Source organism: Pollachius pollachius, assembly GCF_949987615.1.
Source record: "Pollachius pollachius genome assembly, chromosome: 19".
Classification (NCBI taxonomy): Eukaryota; Metazoa; Chordata; class Actinopteri; order Gadiformes; family Gadidae; genus Pollachius; species Pollachius pollachius.
The window spans coordinates 10046749-10070552 of record NC_136952.1 but is presented as its reverse complement, the minus strand read 5'-3'; the positions used below and the strand labels follow the sequence as shown (position 1 = coordinate 10070552).

Sequence of the window (23804 nt, the reverse complement as noted above, 5' to 3'; positions counted from 1 at the left end):
AGAGTTGCTCCACTCTGGTACTGTGACGTTGTGGTCGACCTATCCTGCAGTGTTGCCGAGCAGTATGCCAGGAGAAATACAAAGGTCACTATAGGTCTCAGTGGGCTCACTGTTGCAATACCTGCTGCAAAACTGTATTTCTGGTTGATATTTCAATATAAAAAACACCCCATATCGGATGTATTAATTGAGCAGACACTGGTGATTAATGGGCACGCTATGTAAGTTATTTTATACAAAGATGCATACAGATGGATATGAGTATTGGGGTTTCCACCCAGAATGTTTTGATTTGGAGTCCAAAAACTTAACCACTATTGGGGAGGTTCAGGTGTTTCTTTCGATCATTCTTAACTCTCAAAAGACTGCTCGCTCTACTCAAAATCCGTTGTTGGCCTTCCCTATCGTCAGTATTTTATTTATGAAGACGTTTGCCTATAGGATAGGCTTGCTGGTATATAATGTATTTTATATCTTTGTGCGGCTTATCCAAGTCTAGGTCATACACACAATACTGAAAACAACAACGGTTCATAACTTACAATGGCTACAAATAAAGACACACACACACACACACACACACACACACACACACACACACACACACACACACACACACACACACACACACACACCAAACATACCTACTATACTATTGCACCAATTCCACGGTCATGTCTTGTTGTGTATTCAGTGGTGTAGGGAGACCTTTTCATAAAGAATGCGCTATAGAATAGCTGTGCATGGCTAATTTGCCTCTGTCCCCTGAAGAATTGAGTTGAGAAGAAGGCCTGAAAAAATGTCTGTCACACCATAACTTTCTTTCCCAGATCATCCTCTTGTCCTGGACTATCTAGAGAGAGTAACAAATTCATGTATTATGTTCATATAGTTCATATAATAAGTTAATATAATAAGCATTTGAGATAAGTTATATACTTTTTAAAGTTACTTAGGACTACCATTACCTTAGATATTAATAAATAAGAATAAACAAATGAAAGTTAAGTAGCAAGGGAGAATAACTATTCGTCTGAGAATCCCCTTTGGCTGATTCCAATAAGGCATATTTATTTTTGTAAGGGTTTATGTCTGTTAGTCGGTGTTAAGAATCCGTCTGTATTTTGTCAGTGTGAGTGTACGTGCCTACCTTGTGTGTGACAACTGACTGCTCCACTAGAAACTGTTTTGTGTTTACCATTTGGGTTCACTTAAAACTTGTGTTTATTTTGCACTGAATTCTTTATAATAATCTTTATGAGAACATATTCAATTATTTTTATTTGCCAAGTATTTCATTCCCACAGGAGTGTACAACCATATGCTTTACCATGTGGTTATTTTATAAAGACTATTTATTTTCTGAACTACGGGAAAAAGCAATATTGTAATCGAGATATTAAAGATCTATATGGGGACAGGAGAATTTGGCCTTATGGCCCGGCTCTCCTGGCCATACCGAAATGTACACTTGTGTGTGTGTGTGTGTGTGTGTGTGTTTCTTTGGTATCTCGCCCTATGTTCAGAAGTGTCTCTACCTGGTGACGGATCCAAAATAGACCTTGAGTTCTGCAGTGTTGTTGATGTCTGCCTGGCAACCTTCTCTTGTGCGGTTGGGGATCGTCTTGTTCTGCAGTCTCTCTGTTGACAGAGAGACAACATCACTGGGATCAGAGTCTTTGCTGGGGAGTTGGAGATCAGGGAGTAGCAGCAGTAGATGAAATAGTTGGGGGAGGGGGGGAGGAGGATGAGGAGATTGAGGGGGGGACAGCCCAAAGCAGAGGGGAGATGACGGAAGACTGTCTAATGCTATTGGGGATAGTATTCTAGGAAAGGGTGTTTAACTCCCAGCTGAATGTTCTGGGTGCTAAGCTCAATTTCTGCATGCAGCCTACATGTGAGGCAACATTAGCAGCACATTAATGACATTTATGTAAGGTATCTAACATTTTCCTTAAAAAAATTAAATTATTTTTGGATAAAAGCCTGCTGTTAAATGAGAAGGAGATGAGGGATAGGCAGGTCTACAAAAGAACAGGGAGAAAGAGATGGCCCCAATGAAATGGAAGCAGAAAGGCGAGCTTGGTTATAGTGCACATGGGCCTGGAGACAAAAAAGAGAGAAGAGGAGGATGAGCGATAAGGAGGGGAAGAGATAGGGGAAGAGAGAGTGGCCACACAGTGAATGTCATGGTCTGTGGAATATTCAGCTGTCGCCACGTCAACAAACCTCTCAGCTCAGTGTTCCAAATTTGACTAATGATTTGTCTTAAGAAGAGCTCCCCATCAGATCCACTTATCTCTCGCTCTTGCTCTCTCAATTTATCTCACTTGTCCTCTCTCGTTTTCTTTCTTCCTCTTTTCTTCCTCTTTCTCTCCATCTCTTTAATTTCCCAGTGCTTGTGCTCCCTCTATAGCCGATAGCATGGCAGTTTTATGAGATGCTGAAGTAGCAGTATTTTCCTCCCAAGTTATTTTTATAAAGTCCACACCAAGTGATCTAAGGGAGTCCAAGTATAATTGAACACGTCTGGGCTCTGTTATTGAATAAAATGTCAACTTCAACCCATTTACCGTCGGGTCCTCCTGCTAGCACCTTCTTAGTGCTGCCTGGCGTACGACCAACCTATTCGTCCCGCTCACACGGAGCCAAAGAGCTGGTGAAGAAACACACACTGTCAAAGAACACCGTGTGTCACAACAACAGGACTGTCTTGACAGGTTTCTTCCATCACCGAGACAGGATCACTGTGAAAAAAGTATTGCGCAACATACGTGGAACAACCGAGAATAAATCTGTAAATGCCGCGGCCTGTTGAGGAAGGGAACATGGGAGAAATATGTACATCAAGTATGGGCTTCAGAGAGGAAACACCGCACACAAGAGAGGAATTTATTAAAGACAAGAGGGTGGGGAGCTGTGGTATAACACTCTTAATATATAGTCATCTGAAACCTTTATTCAAAATGACTAGCAGTCAGTGTGTTCTAGATAGTTTCCCAACAGATAAAGTGGGGTTCAAACCCAGCACCCAGAAAAGTGTGCAACCTGATAACTAGCTAGACATGCTCTAATCACAATGTAAGAACAGTGTTTTAAAATGGTCAGACCTTGGGGTCTCAACAACGTGACATGGTTGTAGCGCATGTGATGCAGATCTAGCATTAGGTGATGCGAATTCACACCTGAACAGTTTTCTACGACAGCCATTTAAGCTTGTTGTTTGAAACGTTGGGTTTTTTGGGAAACTTTTGATCCATGTTTTTGTGACCAGGTGCTTTAGATTTTGAGGGCATTAAATGTGATTAACTCTGGAAATCCAACTAGTTTCCCATTGCCTCCACAGACATAAATCCTACCACTCTGTTGAAATTGATCCGTTCTCCATGCTTGCTTAGCACTTAGCTCTACCCGTTGCCTGGATTATTTAGTCATTGTTTCTTGGTGTTGTTGACCACTATTTTGTTGAAAAATCCCAATGAAAACAGATGTTTCTACCAATTACTCAATAGGAGAACAGATTTTAACCATATGATGGCTAACAACTTGACATTTTCATTTGTCAATTAAAATTTGTGGACCGTATATCTTCATTAACTCGAAGATATAAAAAAAGGATAATTCATATTTAAATCACTATAAAGAAAATACTCCAAGTAAACAGTACCCATTGTAACCACCACATTTTCTCTCCTTTCCTCTGCAGGTGAGCTCGACTTGGATGCCTAAAACGTGACGTTTCCCCCCCCCCCCCCCAAGTCTTCATCATGAATCGCAATAAGCGTGAAAAGGAGTTCTACAGTTTAGATGTCGGGGATTCTACGTTTACTGTGTTGAAGCGCTACCAGAACCTCAGGCCCATTGGCTCCGGGGCACAGGGAATCGTCTGGTAAGGCACAGAAGTTATTTCCATTTTACATTCAACTCGGTCTTGTTTGTTTCATATGGCTGATTCCTGTGGGCTACAACAATGTAGTTATTGAATAAAAGGTCGATTCCAGCTATGGATCTTCTCCCAATTTGTGTTCAGTTTCTGCTTTGGAACACAAACGCTTCTCCCACTGGAGAACTATGATACAACTTGGTGAGAGATGGGGATGTCAGAGATGGTTTAGAAATGTAATTTCTAAACTCCAAAAGAATACGTGATTGTATTCCAAACGTACAGTATTATATTGTTCTATTATAATATTAATAGTATTTCTTGAGAATTAAACAGGGATTAACAGGACCACGACTGCAACAGTTAGACTGCTGGCCACGAGCCTTCCAACCATCGCCATGTGACACGTCAGACTTGTGGTGTTCTGATTGATCGAGTCTTTGTTAATTTTAACCAACACATACTGCATCGATCAGATAGACGCAGCCTTGCCTGTGGCTTTGTGAATAGGCAGGAAGCGCTGACGCACATCTCAGTGGCGGGGGAGTAGTTGGGATTGGCTTGACCTTTTTTTGACTGGGGGGTTTGGAAAGCTGTGATTGTTAAGATGCGGTTAGCAACGCCTTTCGCCACTGACTCCGTCTATCGGCATGTGCTGTCCATGCTTGCTTGAGATCGTTTGAAGAATGTACATGTGAATCGCCATGCTGAACATAATGCTGAATTTATATGGAGATGGAGTGATTCATGTCGATTTTTGCACTCAGTGGCAGGTGTTGAGTGTATTGAGGAATTGTATCGTTGTGTGTGTTGCACTAGCGTGCATCCTAATCCATGCATCCATCCTTAGCTCAAGTATACCATTTTTTTTTCTTTTCATGACAAGTAATGAGCTGACTTCTGACTCAGAGCTATCCAGCTGACTCCCCATCCTTTTTATTTTTAGCTTGATGTGTTTTCCAGCACCTCCTGTTTATCCTCTCATGCTGCCTTTTGACTTAACAATTTGCTAGCTTACAGCCAGCCAAGCCCTCCATCTGAGATTTACTTTGACACCTTATATGCTGCATGTCTTGACATTTTTTCCTACGATGACTTTGCATATCATGAATTCTTGTAAAGGGTGATCTTCTGTTTTCTGTACTCTCACAATGTTGTCAAGGCAAAATGGAGCTACAATTATATAAACAGAACCACCTTGTAATTGTACTTCTGCACTTCGTACTGTAATAGGAGCACAACAATAGACTTTCCCCAAACACTCTCTTCTGGGGTAGTAGTGATAGTCCAAACACCTGTGTTCCCTTTTAAGACAACCTAGACCACTTTCCTAATTCGGCTCTATTACGATATACGCTATCTCAGACAATCTCCTCACATTAAACAAATACTCATATTAAACAGTCTGTAAATTAGTCCTTTAATCTGGCATTGTGGCCATCAGAGTGCTGGAATTTAAATGACCCCTGTTTAATCTGTATTACACATAATTGTGGGATACAAAAGCCGCACACAATGTTTTTTGTGTCCATCTATGGCAGTGTTTACACTGCATGCATCCAGCTGCAGGGCAGCGCCACAGCTGGATTACTAGTGCCACTGCAATCAGCCATGCCTTGTTTTCTTAAGGTGACATATTGAGTGTGATTAGCCATTACAAGCCGTTTTGAAAATCTGCCTCTTCTAACATCACATGTGGGCGTGTCCACCTAGACGTCACTTTTTTAATTATGTTGGGCGCCCACAGTATTTATTTCATTTGAAACCATATTTATCAAAGGTTCCGACTTCTGCATCCCCCTCAATTGTTACGTTTTCATGATTGTCATTCGAGAAATATTGTGAAAATGCAGAGAGCGAAATAGTGTTCTGCTAGAAGATAAAAATGCGTGATGGAACTGTAAGGGGCATTCACTGATGAATGGCTTTGGATTAAATGGCATAGAGAAAAATAAAATGGAAAGTAGCCTACATCTTTGATTGTGTAGAACAGAAGCAACATTATCACGAAACCCAGCAATAGGATGGCTACAAGATTCAGCTTGAAAACAGTATTTGCACCAACATTAATGCCAATAAATCATGTGTCTCTCACGCTGGCGCCTTATCTCTTGCAATGTTATATTGTTACACAATTGTATCAGACCATTTCTGTTGGAATGCATCCGGGCCCTACTGGAACCAGTTATCACCTCTCTGCGCCCGCACACATTCGCGTTGTGCACATCAACATAGTGCCTCTCACAAACACCTCAGCAACGCTGATGGAAAGAACCGTGTGTTGACTTTTTTAATTAATGTGGACGAGACGGGTGGACTCTGGTGCCCATTTGTGAATTTAATTTAACCAGAGCCGAGGCACCTACAATGAACTCTGGCCCGATACGCCAACAAAGACACAAACACATACACGTGCGGGGAACTGTATCGTCTCTGTGATGGCTAATGTCACAAACATTAGATACAGACAGGTCAGGGTTATGGATCGCATGCAGGTTAACCTGACACAGGTGTTAGTCTGAGAGACGGCACTAGTTGATAAAGGTCGCCCGGAACTCAATGATAAACCCCAGGAGTCAGGGTGAAATGAATGAATGAAGCAAAGCAGAGAGGACAGCGACAGGTCTGCAGACATGAATCCTGTGGCTCTTTCCAGCCAGGGATGGAAAATCCCTGGCTCATACACAAAATATATCCCTGCTTAGAGAATGTTTGATTGTGGTTGTCCTAAACCTATATGAATTTTGAATCCAGCCATGAGTTTCCATTGGTCCATTGTCATGGTATCATGAGATCCAATACTTTTCTATAGCTCACAATAATGTAAAACGACAAATATCCCATTTCCAAACCAAATCGTAGATACAGAACATCTTAGGACATAAGGTATGTTCTCCCCGTGTTCACGTGGCTTGCCTCCAACACCAGAGACATGCATGTTACGTTAACAGCAGCTGACTCTACCATGGCCCTCCAACATGGCACTGGTGGCAGTAGTCCTTGGGTTTGTCTCGTGGCCAGGTCTTTGTGGCCTCTCTGCTCTTAGAGATGGGGTAAATGCAGAGATCACCTTTTGTGGTTATTCATTGTAATGAAAAATGAAAAATAGAGTTGAATCTCGTTTGATAAGTAAGCCATCTAGTTTCTAGGCATTTTTTCACCATGGAAGTCGGGCAAGGTCCAGAAATCTGAATCCGCACATTCCAACGATGTTGACTGATTCTGGTCTGGCATCATGAATTAAAACAAAGGGTTCTCGGTAGACAAAGTGATTTATCCAATGAACACCACAGGGGGGATTAACGATCAGCCAGTCAGCGCCCAGGGCAGGATATATGGCGTTGTCAAGCTGTTCTCCGGAAGCAAAGAGGAGTGATAACAACAATGGCAAATGCTATCGAGGCTGTTCCAAATCGATTAAGATGTCTTCTCAATATCACCCAACGTCATGGTTTTTTTTAACCTAGCCAGGAAAACCAGGATGCCAGCATGGCTACAGATTTAAAATGACGTTAGCTTCAGGCGGATATGTGGGTCTTAAGTGGTCGGAGGCAATGTCAGACTGAAGATGGAAATGGAGTGTAACGAGTTGACAACTCTGTCTGCTGTCAGGCTACATGGAGTGAGCTTGATACACAGAATGCAGAATACAAGTCAATGGTCAATTCTTGGACTGAAACTGATAGGTCTGGCCTTGTAGGCCTTGTAGGTCTTCTTCTCTGCTTGTGCAAATTAATGTTTACGTGGTGTCGTTTGTCGATTGTATTTTATTGTACGCTGTCTTGGCTGGGTCTTTCTTGTAAAAGACATGTTAAACCTCATTGAGTCCAACCTGGTGAAATAAAGATACAAAAAAAAAAAATCTTTGAGCAGAAGTTTATCTTCAAGGTAGAATATCTTGGTTGATGTATGTGAAGTCAAGCAAGTCCCCTTGGAGGCATGCCATTTGAAGTCATTAAACCATCCTTCTTTCTCTTTTCAGTTCCGCATACGACCACAACCTTGAGAGAAATGTGGCCATTAAAAAGCTGAGCCGGCCCTTTCAGAACCAGACCCATGCCAAGCGGGCCTACAGAGAACTGGTGCTCATGAAATGTGTCAATCACAAGAACGTAAGTCACATTCACGATGGGAAATATAATGTACCAGGGATGTACATATAAAGTAGAGCTCTTTGTCTCTGTTTCTCTCTCACACATTTTTTGCATTGATAGGTTTAACAAGTGTATAATTATAACTGTGTTATTGTCGCACCTTTCGGTGCAAGCAAAAGGTTTCGCATCAACTTTTTTTTTTAGAAGGAGTTCAAAGAGAAGTAAGATAGATCCGTATATACGTAAAATATATATTTATTGAAGAACCGTGTGTACCTATACGTATTGCTATTACTACTTCATGTTGTTTTTGTGTTGTCATTGTGTTAGATCCTATCATATTACGATGTGTCTCTCTCTCGCGAATGGATTGCTGCTCGGACTGCAACTAATGTGGAACACGGCCAAACTGGTTTTTAGATGAGGAAGTCTTGAAGTGCTTTATTTAATTTTGCTACAGCCACAGAATAACTGATCCCCTTTGTTTTGTTACGTGGGCAGATTATCGGCTTATTAAATGTGTTCACACCACAGAAGACGCAGGAGGAATTCCAAGATGTGTGAGTATTTGTTTTATGCTGCGGTTTCCCATGGGTGGTGGGTTTTCATGCATATACGTGTGATTTCAAGTGTGAGATGCTGTCTCCGTAATCTGATCGTATTAAGATCTCTAGCCAGGGGCATGACCTCACCCCACCAGATTATCCAGATGAACCAGGGAAATTAAGAACAATCTTTATCTCGCCTGCTAAGTTTTGGGCATAGTGAAGGGCCCGCATGCGTCCCTTGCAACAGACTCTTAACAGATCAAATCACTGAACGATTCATTTATTGATCAGATCGGTTGACTTTGATGCTGTCCGATTGTGTCTGGGCTACATTTTCGGAATGAACGCAATTGTAAATAGGTCGAGAAAAAAATCATCCATTTCAATACGAACATCCAGAGATAACAGAAAAAACAACTTCAATTCCACTATCTAAACACAACTAGTTCTGGAGTGATATGTCTATCACTAGGGAGGCAGAGGGGGGCTCTTCCCATATAAATCACAACGCTCAGTCTCTACAGTGAACTCCCTGCTGTGTGTATTGGTGCATTAGAGAGCAATGTGAAGGTGTCATTGTCTCAGATACATACGTTACAGCACAATGCAACGGAGAAGTGTAGGGGAGCAGTTATGCATCAACATTAACATTTACAAATCGTTGTCCTTAATACTATTTTTGATGGACTCTTTTTGGGCTCCCTTTAGGCATATATCTGCCTTTTTTTAAGGAATAATATATTTATATACTGTATTTGGCCCTTGAAAAGATCTTCATGTAATGCTTTCCCTCTATTTCTATGTTGTAGCGTTTAAGACCCATTTCAGCCTCATCTGTCAGTGGAGTCTACCACAGCAGCATTTTACGGCACACACACACACGTATGAAAGCATGAGCATGTGACGAATATAGCCTTTGCGGCGGTGCGTGATTGTGTATGTGTATGTGCGCGTGTGTTAATGTGTGTGTGTGTGTGTGTGGGGGGACTGCAGGTACCTGGTGATGGAGCTGATGGACGCCAACCTGTGCCAGGTGATCCAGATGGAGCTGGACCACGAGAGGCTGTCCTACCTGCTCTACCAGATGCTGTGCGGCATCAAGCACCTGCACGCCGCCGGCATCATCCACCGCGTGAGTCAGGGTGACTCACTCACCTTTAACATAAGCACGAACACACACGCACTCGCTAACACACACGCACATAGGTACACAGATATGCACACAGGTAAAGCGATCCACATGCACCCACGCACACATACACCCACACACACACACACACACAGATACACACACACAGATACACACATACACAAACATTGCCACACACACGTTACCATGCACGCACTCACTAACACACACAGAGATATGAACACAGACTAACACACACAGATATGTGCACAGGCACAGAGATCAACTCCCACACACGTGCACATATTCACTGACGTACATACAGATGAACGCTGACACATACAGATTTGCATTCATTAGTGTCGCCATGTTGCTCAGCCTCCGAGTTTCTGAAAATACATTTTCATGCATGGGTCTCCTAAAATACATGCTGAGTTAAGAACAGGCCATGTATTTTGCATATATGACCTCATATATTCCACACACACACACACACACACACACACACACACACACACACACACACACACACACACACACACACACACACACACACACACACACAGCCGCCTGTCAGTGACTGACTCTGAGGCGGAGGAGTAGCTTAGTGTAGCGCTCTCTCCCCTTGTTCTCCCAGGCAGAAGCAATGAGCCCCATAGGCAACAAGCTACGTTGCATCGCTATTGTCTGCTCGAAACAACCCCCTCCCTCCAAAAAGCGGGAAGGATTATGCCAAAAAACACAACTTTAATAAACTACAACAGAGCCGTTTCATGTCATGATTGAATTTGCCTGTGTTTTGAGCCCATTCAAATCAAGCTTATCGTGTACAAAACAATATATCCTCACAGTGACTCACACCTCAGTCTCAAAGGGCTCCTCATCATGTGAAGCCCTCGACACAAAGCCCTCCACAAAGGCACCTAGTTCCTCCCCTGACAGCACTAAGAGGGCCGTCCCCAGCCTGCTTCTCTTTGAGTGCACCAATTAAACATCAACTGTCGGGGCCAATGAGCCGTGTGATTTGGTTGTGATCAAACACGGAGAGCCCGCCGCTCGCTATGGCTGTTCTACTGTTGGATACCGAACGCAAACGGGCCTTCTCCAAAGCCCACGTGTGATTGCCACACGCTGGTAATGTTAATTAAGGTGATGAGTCGTATTCGAAAGAGGCAGATGAATATATAGCACATCCACTGCCTGAGATTGCATGTGTTATGGTCCGTTGCTGAGCAGGTGACTCTGCCTCTGCCAGAGGTTTACACTTGGAAGTCCGGGGAATAAAAATGTGGATTGATCGAAAATAATGAATCCGCCTTAATTCCCTCCAAAAAAAGTCTGCAAGCACAGTTTGACCGGAACAAAATTCCAAGGAGCATCTTTTTCTTCAACCTCATTCAAAATAACGTTCATAAATCAGTGAGATAAAGTTTATATTCATTTAATCAAATGGTTAAAGTTGAACTGAACAAGCCATATTGGATCGAAACAGACATTTGAATGAAGCCGGCCTCCTCACCCCACCCTGTTGATCTCACTAGGACCTGAAGCCCAGTAACATCGTGGTGAAGTCCGACTGCACGCTGAAAATCCTGGACTTCGGCCTGGCCCGGACCGCCGCCACGGGTCTGCTGATGACCCCCTACGTGGTCACGCGCTACTACCGCGCCCCCGAGGTCATCCTGGGTATGGGCTACCAGGCCAACGGTGAGGAAGGGGTGGGGAGTGGGCGGGGGTTGGTTGGTTGGTTGGTTGATTGACGGAGGCATCGATCAATGAGGAGTTGTTACTTTGTTGCTGCCTGGCCTGCTGCTGCATGCCCGTCTCTACAGGGTTGGGGGAGGGGGCGGGGGGGACTGACTTACTATTACTCACTTATTCCCCCACTTATTCACTCACTTATTCACTCACTTCCTCATTCACTTATTGACTGACTGTTGGTGGACACTTCACCTGTAAAGGTCAGACACAGAGGGGAGGGGAAGTTTGCTCATTTGAAAGCAGTGCATCGTGGGATACTTAATGATCAGGGATCCCAGTGCCCTGCATCTGGGGCTTTTGTTTGATGTTTTATTGAAGAAGGCTGCATGTTGTGTCTTGTGCTTGCCGAAGACAGACTACACAAACACACACATACACACACCCACACACACACACACACACACACGTTTTGTCATGTCTGCACACTTCTGTTGGCACCACTGAATCTGCCTCCGAACAGACGCCTCGGAAAGGAATGAGCGACGGTTTTTATTAACCCTCTCTTGTCATTTCTAGAACTTCGCCTGTAATCACCTGATGCATCTAAACAATGCTTTAGCTTTAGCTACCACCCCTTAAACCCCGAGAAGTGGAATCTCCTGGCAAGAATCGTCTGCGCCCACTTCTCGGCCCTCTCAAAACATTGACCTATATTTTCCTGCTGACTTGTTGCTTTTAATCACCTTCTTTATGTTGCTTATTCTACTCTTCTTCCTCCCTCCCTTCCTCCTACTCCTCCTCCTCCTCCCTCTATGCTGCGTGTATGTAGTGGATATTTGGGCTGTGGGCTGTATTTTGGCAGAAATGGTTCGCCACAAAATCCTTTTCCCTGGAAGGGATTGTATCCTTGAACTGCTTGCAGCAGCGTCTGGTGTCTCCTAGTTAGGCGAATGCGGCAGGAAGCGAGAAACAGATGATAACTACTCGATCCCCACTCCTATATTGTTTGTTCTAATCCCGTTGTTTCATCCAGCGCCGTGAGGGATCGTGTGTCCCTGAGCAACTATTGAAATTCTATTTCGTGCAAATGCTTGGCACGACCAAACGCACAGCTTATTATTTGGGAGAACACACACACACACACACACACACACACACACACACACACACACACACACACACACACACACACACACACACACACTGTGGCTCGATATCACCGGGGGAAAATGGGAAATAGAATTAAAAATAGTTTGCTCTTTCATAACCACCAAAGGAATTGTGGGAGACACCCTCCTTGTATGATCAGAAAACATACTCGTGTGTATCCAAGATAAACCATCAAGAAAAAGCTTGGTTGTGATTCATGTGTTATTCATTAACCCGCTGATGGCAGGTATAGAACAATTTTTAACATTAGGTGACATAAGTAACTAAATTTAGATTAACAGATATAAACATTAACAAATTCATCAATGGTCTTCCCAAAAAATCCATGAATTGCAGTAAGAATACAAAGGGTGCTCCCATATTTATATACTTATCATTTTATTTTTTACAGGCCTTGAAAGTCAGTGTCTCATAGCTGCTGTAAGCTAACAATATTAATGCTAATGTGAATTTGAGGTGAAAGAAATTAGCATGGCGTCCTTTGGGACACTGGCTCGAGTTTGGCCCTGTTGATCACTGCATGGATTCCATTTTGTTCCAATTTTGTACTTCACAAAAACCCAAGCATATTTTTTAAATTTCTATTTTAATTTGTCATGTCTTTTTCCCCATTTGTTGTGTTTGTTATCGTGTCCTGCATGCTAATTTGGTGGTTTTGTCAATTCATTTTTCAGTTGATGTCTGGTCTATTGGCTGCATCATGGCTGAAATGGTCCGGGGTAGTGTGTTGTTTCCAGGTACTGATCGTATCCTTAAAGCTGGACCTCCGTCCAGAAACCCGACTAAACGCCCATGTCTCTTGTCTCCAGCCCCCATGCCCTGCGCACAACCTTAGGCACCGCTGGGTCTTCAGGGACTGGCTGTTGTTCATACTGAGCCAGGAAACAGTTGTAAACCTAATTGGATTGGAGATAGATGTTTTTTACTTATTCCATATGCAAAGTAATACAAGCATGATTTGCAATTTAACAGGGTCCCCTGTTAAGGGACCTTTAAAGGGTATGTATTGTTAAATGTCTGCAGTACCCTCTCCCAGTTTCCCCCCCCCCCCCCCCCCCGGACCTCAAATGAACGCTCCAATGAAATCAAATAGTCAATATGAATTTGGTACGAGTTATGCAAGTATTAAATAGCTGCCATGCACGGCCGAAGTGACATAATTCCCATAAGCCATCAAATCCTATAAATCCTCCTAATGTTTGTAATCTTCTAGCGTCTCCTCGCTTTCAAAAATGTTTTCTCATTCCTTACCGCAAACAACTTATTCTTTCCATCACATATGTAGTTCACGTTCCGCTAGAAGTGAGTCACAGAATTAGTCAAGGCCGATTGAGGCTGGATCTGTACAAAACGTTGTGAACAAGCCTTGTTTTGTCTAGTAATCCATATTTGTTAAACCTCCGTGAGTGATTTGTGTATGTGGTTAGAAAACACACAATTTCCGCATCTGAATTTGCTGTCCTTCCTCACCCTACATCTAAGTCCTTGCCATACTGCAGTATGTCACTGTGATTGTGTATATGGTTAGAAAGGGCGATATTCAGCATCCAGTCTGTCCTGACCCTTCATCTCAGTGTTAGTCAAACTGTGGTATGTTCGAAATCCAGTTTGCTTTTGAAACAAGTTTTACCTCACAGATTTCTTCCTGTCCATGAAGACAACATTGAAATCTGGTTGACTGACTTTACCTAACGTGAAGTTGGCGATTTACCAGGATTCAGGCCCCAAGACCAAACTATTAAAACTAAATAGAAGATTTAAACTCCCGACAGTTCAGCATTTCAAGCTGGTCTCTCGCAATCTCTCCACCCATGCTCCCCCAACACTAGCCCTCCCCTCCCCTTCCCGAGGCCCAGCCTTTCTATCGTTTTTCTTAACACCGTGAACCCAAGACATCGATCAATGGAACAAGGTGATCGAGCAGCTGGGCACGCCCTCGCAGGAGTTCCTCATGAAGCTCAACCAATCGGTGAGGACGTACGTGGAGAACCGGCCCCGCTACGCCGGCTACAGCTTCGAGAAGCTCTTCCCTGACGTGCTGTTCCCCGCCGACTCGGAGCACAACAAGCTAAAAGGTGACGGAACGTCCTCCGCCTCCTCTCCTTGGGGCTGTGGAGTGGCTTATGGAAGGTTTTAACCATCGCTCATCTATAGTGTTATTGTCATCCGAAATGGGGCTGATGTTATGGAAAAAGTTACTTTTTTTGAATTAGGAACTACAATTGCACATCTAGATATACAGAAGAATGAATTATGAATGCATATGGTGAGATTAATAAGAGGAGAGAGAGAATTGGAAGAGTTAAACCAAACAAGGCTTGAGAAAGAGATGGGGACGGTTGGAAACTTCCAAGTGGAAATAAAACAAATCCAGGTGCTGTAATGGAGAGCTAGAGGGATATTTCAGAGGTAAACACCCAGCACACAAATGAACCTCACAACATTTCCTCCATAACATTTCCACCTTGTTCCCGTTATTTTCCCCCTGCGGGTGGGCGGAACATCGCAGCGAGCCAGGCCCGCGACCTGCTTTCCAAGATGCTGGTGATCGACGCGTCCAAGCGGATCTCGGTGGACGACGCCCTCCAGCACGCCTACATCAACGTGTGGTACGACCCCATCGAGGTGGAGGCGGTAAGCAAAGCGTTTGTGTGGGTGGGTGTTGTAGCTTTTTCCTGTGCTAATTGCTAAACCTCTTCTGTTCTGCGAAGTGTTGAGCAAAGTCTCTGTGTCAGAGGTGTGATTGTCGACGACACGCCTTGTCTTCATTATTCTGGCATTCAGAGGTTCACACAGGTGGTGGGACTTTTAGAAGTTGAATCTGAACCTGTGTCTCATAACCGCCAGAGACCGATACAAAGTAAACGTGGGAGGATCTCACCAAAAGTGTGCTCTAGATTTGGATGATTCTTCAGTGGTATTATCTACTGCTCAAACAAGGAACGGTTCTAACCCAGAGCGGAGAGTGCTAACTCTAATATCCAACAGCTGTACACACCTCCTCTACACGGCCGAGCAGAAACATTATTTCTTATATTCCTCTACTGTAGGTCGGGGGAAATGGTGGTGATAAGATTCGCGAGTTCTTTGCGTTATAACAGCCCTCGACGAGGGAGATATCTGAAGCTTATGTGTTTATTATGCCCAGGCTTCCCTGCAAAGAGAAGATTGAAGTCTGAAAATGCAATAGATAATTTTGGAGACTTTAATGGTCTATTTTGGGTGGAGGAGTGTATGCCTGACTTCAGGTGGCACAATGAATTGCATGTCGATCGATTTGTATATACTCTAGTTCCCACAGAATTACAATTAATTATGCAATTCCCAATATCGGGAGATGCAATTATCAATTTTGTCATAATCGAGAAGCCCTGCTCTGAGTTTGATCTTGGTCTTGGCATCGATGGATAGATGACAAGTGGGTGTTAAGGGTCCTCACTGTAGCTCTGACTGTGAGACTCCAAATCGGTTCGGCTCGCCCCCTTGGATCAGTGTGACCATCTTCCTACATGTGCCAGGGATGTGAACCTCCTGCCTGTCCGTCTGTCTGTCTCACAGCCTCCCCCCCTCATCACGGACAAACAGCTGGACGAGAGGGAGCACACGGTGGAGGAGTGGAAAGGTAGGAAGACATCTTCGTCTCTCTCTTCTTTTACTCATGCTGGTGACGAGCTGTGAGAGCAAGCAGCGTGGAAATGCGTCACATTTGATTTGTTCCATTTCTCGTCCTCGGTTCATTAATGACCTGTTTTGTTTAGTCTTCCTTGTGTTATTTTGCGTGGGGTAACGAGCTTCCCTTCCTGGTTCTTGGTCATGTGGCCTTAAATGCTGTGTGTGTGTGTGTGTGTGTTTGTTACAGAGTTGATATACAAAGAAGTTGACTGGGAGGAAAGGACAAAGAATGGGGTGATCAGGGGACAGCCCGCTTCTCAAGGTTAGTGGACTGAGTTATCACTATTCAGACATTTTTATCAGACATTCTACGTCATCGACCAGCAGGCAGGGATTGTACCCAAAGATAGAATGCAAACATTCTATGAAAAGGTTTTACTATAGCTCGTAAAGGTTTTACCAAAAACTGAGCAGGTGCGAGGGTGGACAGCTAAATCGCAAACCGCCATTATTTAAAAGCGTTTTTAGCTCTAGTAACAACCCCCTCATATTTTAAAGTGTTTCCCCCCTAAACAACCCAGACAGAACAGCTTTCAACGATATACAGTGGGGCAAAAAAGTATTTAGTCAGCCACCAATTGTGCAAGTTCTCCCACTTAAAAATACGAGAGAGGCCTGTAATTTTCATCATAGGTAAACCTCAGCTATGAGAGACAAAATGAAAAAGAAAAATCCAGAAAATCACATTGTCTGATTTTTTAAGAATTTATTTGCAAATTATGGTGGAAAATAAGTATTTGATCACCTACAAACCAGCAAGATTTCTGGCTGTCACAGACCTGTAACTTCTTCTTTAAGAGGCTCCTCTGTCCTCCACTCGTTACCTGTATTAATGGCACCTGTTTGAACTCCTTATCAGTATAAAAGACACCTGTCCACAACCTCAAACAGTCACACTCCAAACTCCACTATGGCCAAGACCAAAGAGCTGTCAAAGGACACCAGAAACACAATTGTAGACCTGCACCAGGCTGGGAAGTCTGAATCTGCAATAGGTAAGCAGCTTGGTGTGAAGAAATCAACTGTGGGAGCAATTATTAGGAAATGGAATACATACAAGACCACTGATAATCTCCCTTGATCTGGGGCTCCACGCAAGATCTCACCCTGTGGGGTCAAAATGATCACAAGAACGGTGAACAAAAATCCCAGAACCACACGGGGGGACCTAGTGAATGACCTCCAGAGAGCTGGGACCAAAGTAACAAAGGCTACCATCATTAACACACTACGCTGCCAGGGACTCAAATCCTGCAGTGCCAGACGTGTCCCCCTGCTAAAGCCAGTGCATGTCCGGGCCCATTTGAAGTTTGCTAGAGAGCATTTGGATGATCCAGAACAGGATTGGGAGAATGTCATATGGTCAGATGAAACCTAAATTGAACTTTTTGGTAAAAACTCAACTCGTCGTGTTTGGAGGAGAAAGAATGCGGAGTTGGATCCAAAGAACACCATACCTACAGTGAAGCATGGGGGTGGAAACATCATGCTTTGGGGTTGTTTTTCTGCCAAGGGACCAGGACGTCTGATCCGTTTGACGGAAAGAATGAATGGGGCCATGTATCGTGAGATTTTGAGTGAAAACCTCCTTCCATCAGCAAGGGCACTGAAGATGAAACGTGGCTGGGTCTCACACCGCCCGGGCAACGAAGGAGTGGCTTCTTAAGAAGCATTTCAAGGTCCTGGAGTGGCCTAGCCAGTCTCCAGATCTCAACCCCCTAGAAAATCTTTGGAGGGAGTTGAAAGTCTGTGTTGCCCAGCGAAGGCCCAAAAACATCACTGCTCTAGAGGAGATCTGCATGGAGGAATGGGCCAAAATACCAGCAGCAGTGTGTGAAAACCTTGTAAAGACTTACAGAAAACGTTTGACCTCTGTCATTGCCAACAAAGGGCATGTAACAAAGTATTGAGATGACCTTTTGTTATTGACCAAATACTTATTTTCCACCATAATTTGCAAATAAATTCTTTAAAAATCAGACAATGTGATTTTCTAGATTTTTTTTTTTCATTTTGTCTCTCATAGCTGAGGTTTACCTATGATGAAAATTACAGGCCTCTCTCATCTTTTTAAGTGGGAGAACTTGCACAATTGGTGGCTGACTAAATACTTTTTTGCCCCACTGTACGTCAGTTAAAGTAGCAGCTAGGAGCTAAGGCCTACATTCTCAGGAAGGATGGGAACACGGCATCAGACCCAGAACCTTTCGGCCTGTAATCACAACCCACTTGTGGCCACCATACTATTTTGCCCCTCATCCCAGCCCCCCACCCTTTACCTTTCTGACCGCCGACCATTGCCTCTGTATCTCATAGCACAGGTGCAGCAGTGAGCCAACCCCCACAGCACCAGCACCACCAACCCCCGTCCGCCTCCGCCGCAGGTGTCTCCAACGCCACCCTCTCCGCCCCCGCCCCCACCGGCAGCAGCCTGGAGCCCGCCGAAGCTACAACCATCGCCTAGCGCTGGCCCGGGCGCTACCGGCCCGCCGGGCTGCTGCAGATGACTATCAACAACAACAACAGAACGCAACGGCAACAAACACAACTTCCTAGTTATTTTCTTTCTGGCGTGAGGTGATAAGCTCCACCCCTCCCCCACCCACCTGAAGAGGACCCAAAGTCTCCAAGCCCGACACTGGCCCCTCCCACAGCTCCGCCTCCCCCTCTCTCATTCGTCTGTTGTTCAGGCTTTCGTAGTGTAGCATAAAGGTCAGTTTATCGGTGGCCATTTTGGTTCCTTTCGGTTCTTTCTTCTTGTCTTCATTTTTTTTTTATTAAGGACATTTTCTTATTTTTTATAATTATAGTTTCTTTTTCGTTTTGAAATTCTGTTGAACTTGAGTCCAGGCTTTAATTTATTGTGGCATCCTGTTTCGACGTTCTGAATCCTACGATGCAAACTTTTCATGATTCTTTTGGTTCATGGACGTTGAGAAAAAAAAAGAAATATATTGAAAAACCTCTTCATGTGATCTGTTTTTTATTTTAGTTGTTTTTGTAAATCTTTCAGTTGGTGTTTAGGCTACTACTATTACGTCACGCCATATACATGTAGTTTGAGTTTGTACAGAGCAATGGTCCGTTTATTTTGTTGCTTCAAAAAATTATGTTTGCGGTGAGCCATTCGAATATACTTCAACAAATGATTGATCTCAATACTTCCGTACAACACGTTACCGTATTTTGTATCAAGGAGCTGATCATTTTTTTAAACCATGCTTTGTTCGGTTTGATTCTTTTCCCTTTTTTAAGATTTGTTTGTATAAAGATATTAGGTGTCTCCTTGTGAGTCACCACTACTACTACTACTACTTCTTTACCTTTAAACACTTTTTCTTTTGGAAACGATATTTTTTCCTTCTTTTTTTTGTTATGTTAAGTTTATTCTTGACAGCTGCTGGCGATCTCAAAATGCTGTTTGATTTCCCGCTCTTTCCACCATTTTACCCCTGCTGTGTGAGATGTAAGAATTGTACTATTTATTTTTTATTGTTTATTTTTTCCTTTTAAAGCTATGTAACGGCACAGTGAGGGGGAGGGGGAAGTGGAGCTTTTAAGCCTTTCTTTTGCTGAATTTTTTCTTTTGCTTTTTCTTTTCTATTTTTTATGTTTTATTCGCAGTGGGCGTGTAGGATTGTACTGACAGTCGGTCTTCCCTTCAGATAGCCCCGAGAATAGCTTTACACTTAAATCCCCCACCACTGCTCGAGAGGTTTGCTTTAAACAGTAATGTCACATTGACGGCAAAATACTGGGGGAATGTATTGACATAGACTATGGGAGCTTTACGGATATGAAAAGGTTGCGAGTGCTGTGAGGTTTGACGTGTCAGTTGGGGTGTACAGAGAATGTATCAGTAAGTACCAAGGTGTGATGTCGAGAAGGTTTGTTGAAGGTGTTGGATCTGTAGTGTTTATTGAGGTATGTGTATCGTACGACCAAGAGGGAACTGTGTAAGTATGATTTAGATAAGTTTTGCTTCCTAATACAAGATCCTTTTATTAGTAACGTAACGGGATGTATCTTTGTGCTCTTTGCGATAGTTTCAGATTTTCACTCAAATCTATTGGGAGCGTGACTACGATTTTTAAACCAAAACTCCCCTTCGTTTTCAACGCATGGCAGCCTAACTTCAATATGAGAAAAACTAAAGATAAGAAAAATGTAAACAGAGTCTCTCTCCCTCTTAATGTCTGACGATTATTTACTGTATGCAATAATGGAGCCCTTCTTTGGGGTGTGTTTTTATTTGTATTATTGGAAAGGAAAGTGCCTATTCTTTAAGTGTTCATTCCTGACTTCGTAGGAGGTAGTGTACTCGTTCGGCTCGGAGAGTTTTCGTAGGTAAGAAATGGCAGGTTACACGTTTAAAATCAATCACGAAAGGTGGACGTTCTTGCAAATGTTTTGTATATTTTTCTACTGTTTCTTTTTTGTTGTATGTTTTGACGATAAAGTTGGAGACTGTAGTCTTTTTGCAGGGTAACCATAACAAACATTTATTTTCGTTTCTGTTGTTTTGAAAGGAAAAGGTGGATTGTCAAAGTCTTTTATTTCTTTAAATCACACTAGTGAATCGTGATCCAGATTTTAGCACATTTTGCAACGGTTGAAGTAACAGCTAATTGACATAAACATTTCTGAAAAATTGTATTTGTTCATAATCTCCCTTCTCGCCTCTCCTTACAATTACTTTAGACTTTTCAAAATCTGTAATACTTTTAAGGGTATATGGGAAGAGTTCTCCTGAGGGTTATAAACAGAACGGAGGGCTACAAACACCGTTTGGTCACATAATACTGCGTGGGTCCAGTTTTGAATAGCCATCATTTGATGTGACCTTGAGGAGAATCCGCTATGAGACATTTATTTTGGGTTGGCCATATAGGCCTCCATTTGAGATGTACTTTTGTGAAATATCCATCTATTCATATCTTAACAGTACTTGTGAATAGCAAAGATTAATTCAGTGAGGTAAATCCGTTTTACAGTTAAACTTATTTGTTTGGGTTAATTTCACACTTTTTGTCACAAAACACTCAATTGATTTACTACCTTGACATTCCTTTTAACTTCCAATCAATTACCAATGATAACAGGTTTCCAAACTATTATAATTTTTTCAAGGATAGTGGTGACAACGCTACTTAGCTTCCCTAGGCTCACGGATGAGCAGGCTTGAATTGGTAACAGGAGCTTATTTCCTGCTGTAATTGCAGGAAATGTAAGACAATAATGGCAAAATAAATGATGCTTTTATTATCCCATGCTCTGTCTTTTTTATTTTATTTGTATTTGACTTTAGAGTCACAATTGGAAAGCTTTGTTTAGAGTGTTTTTATTTTACTGCTAAAACCTAATCTTAATTTAAGGCTTTGATGGACTACCTCACTCAAAGTTTCTACCAGTTTTTGGATGGACACACTTGGTTATGGATTCGGATGGACACAGTTACCTGCAGAATTAGCTACGGAAGACGTGTGAATAACATAAATATTATTTATTTATTTTGAAACTGTACCATTGTTAATTTGAGCAGACCTCTAGTTTTGTACATTATGTATAGGCCTACTTGTCCTAGAAGTTTAAAACAAATGTTATATGTATATATTTTTTCTCCCCCTTCTTTTTCCTATTTTTTTGTTTTGTTTTTCAGTGCAATACCTTCAGCAAATTGTGCTAGTTGTAAGTTCCGGCGCTAGCCACGTTAGCTGTCTCCTGAAGGTAGAGAAAATGTTTGGTACTGTCGACACGTTTCCCCTTTTTTAAGACTACATTTTTTTATTTTCGTTTTTTTTGCTGTGACTTGTTTATAATCATATTGTTATGTAATTAGTCTTACCGGCCAATCAGATCCGGCCAGAGCGAAAATACAAAAAAAGAGAAAAGTAAACGAGATTTCCTCATGTTCATCATGGCCAGAAGATCTTGATTTGGTTGTGTGGTAAGACGAAAATAATGTTAATAAACAAAACAGGATAAAAGTTTAAATGCCTAAAAAAAATTGTAAAAACTCGTTATATGTATGGTGCTGGGTTGTAATGTTTGCTAGTGAATCCAGCCATGCAAGTAGATTAAGAGTTGTTGGTTTTGCGTGACCCCAGAGAAGCGCAACCAACGATTAAGTGCACTACTAGAATACATGCACTGGGATCGGATGATGCCAACTCAGAAAAGAAACAACAAACAAAAAAAACATGTACTGCAAATAAAGTAAAATACACTTTGAATCACTCAGGTGTTTCTCTGTTCTTAATGTACATTGAAGACCATTTTATAAGCCAAAAAAAAGTGTACTTTGATCGTAATGTGGCACTTAAAATGAGATCCAAATGACACAATACTTTGGTTTGTTTGTTGCAATCCCACTGAAGTCTTTTCAGTATAATTTTTTCATTTATTCATAGATTATTCATTCATTACAATAGAGTTGATTTATAATAAATAAGCACCATGACTGCTCTGTGGAGACCTAGTTAAGTCTTCAGTCCAGCACATTTTGCTTAAAGGGCCCCCATTTTACCACCAGGTATGATGCTGAAACGCCATTTCAAATACCCCCCTATATTCATCACAAAGAGGCGTGTCGACCCACATATCATAGTGGTAAAATAGAGGCCCTTAAACTTAAGTTTTCAGTTCATAAAAAAAAAATAAGCCTTAAGGTGACAACTCCTGATATCCTCACTTGCAAACATTTACTCATAACGAGGGCCATTGAATAACATTTACTATGTTCCTCTGTACAAAATATATTAAAATAAGAAAAGTAAAATTATTACCTTTTCTTTCCCAACCAAAGCACATTTTCACTTTTAATTCATACTGGTTACAGTGCGCTCCTTAGGAAATGAGTGCTGCTATCTGCACATTTGTTTAAAAAGACAACAATTTAACCACATGCAACGCTTACAACACATGACTGTGAACCTAAGTCTTTTGAATGACAAATGTCTATCATATATTTGTTGTATGTTTTCGTATTTGAGGTTGATGAGTAAGGAATTAACCCTACTTGTCTTGTTGGCTAGTGATTGGATTTCTATATCAAAGACATTGTGAAGTGGTACAAACTGATATCAACCCTAAGGTTGATACATTGTGGGCAACTACAGTGATATTCTGTTTTCTAGCTATTTTAAAATAAATGGTTCCGTTGGTTTCATTCACAACACAGTACATTCACTACGAAGAGTACATTCTCAATTCAAAATTCAGTCTATTCAGTACACAAAATCAGCTTCACAATAAATGCACCATCCAGGTAAATTGAAGGTATCTCATTGTATGTCTTTCTGTTTAAATTACCAATCTGCAATAGAAGGCAGCACACTTTTTTATATGTTTAATAACACTTCCCTGAAGGCACAACCAGGAAATGCTATCGTTAACTGTGATGGCAGTGGTCAGCTTCCTGTGCCAAGACCAACATGGCTTCCTGTCTGGTTGTACAGGTCATACAGGTTAGCAAACACCAGAGTATAAGTCTTAGCTTTTGGGGGCTTTGGTATGGATTTCAAGCAACCTTCATATTGTTTCTGCATGTCCTGGCTATTACGGCAGCATAGGCTAAATTGTAAATGCTTAAAGGAGACATTATACCA

The 23804-nt window shown here is 42.3% G+C and overlaps 1 protein-coding gene across 2 annotated transcripts; it reads left to right on the top strand.

Moving 5' to 3' along the window:
* The first annotated feature begins 3761 nt into the window (after positions 1–3761).
* On the top strand, positions 3762–22527 carry mapk8b (mitogen-activated protein kinase 8b). 2 transcript variants are annotated; one of them, XM_079756713.1, is made up of 11 exons: positions 3762–3889; positions 7866–7995; positions 8479–8537; positions 9519–9657; positions 11196–11361; positions 13200–13271; positions 14418–14600; positions 15035–15159; positions 16084–16147; positions 16385–16459; positions 18519–22527. In XM_079756713.1, exons 1-11 carry the CDS (start codon positions 3768–3770, stop codon positions 18659–18661), a joined length of 1278 nt encoding a protein of 425 aa, XP_079612839.1. In that variant the 5' UTR covers positions 3762–3767; the 3' UTR covers positions 18662–22527. The 2 variants fall into 2 exon arrangements, with proteins under 2 accessions (XP_079612839.1, XP_079612840.1); XM_079756714.1 differs by having other exon boundaries at positions 18514–18661.
* The last annotated feature ends 1277 nt before the right edge of the window (positions 22528–23804 follow it).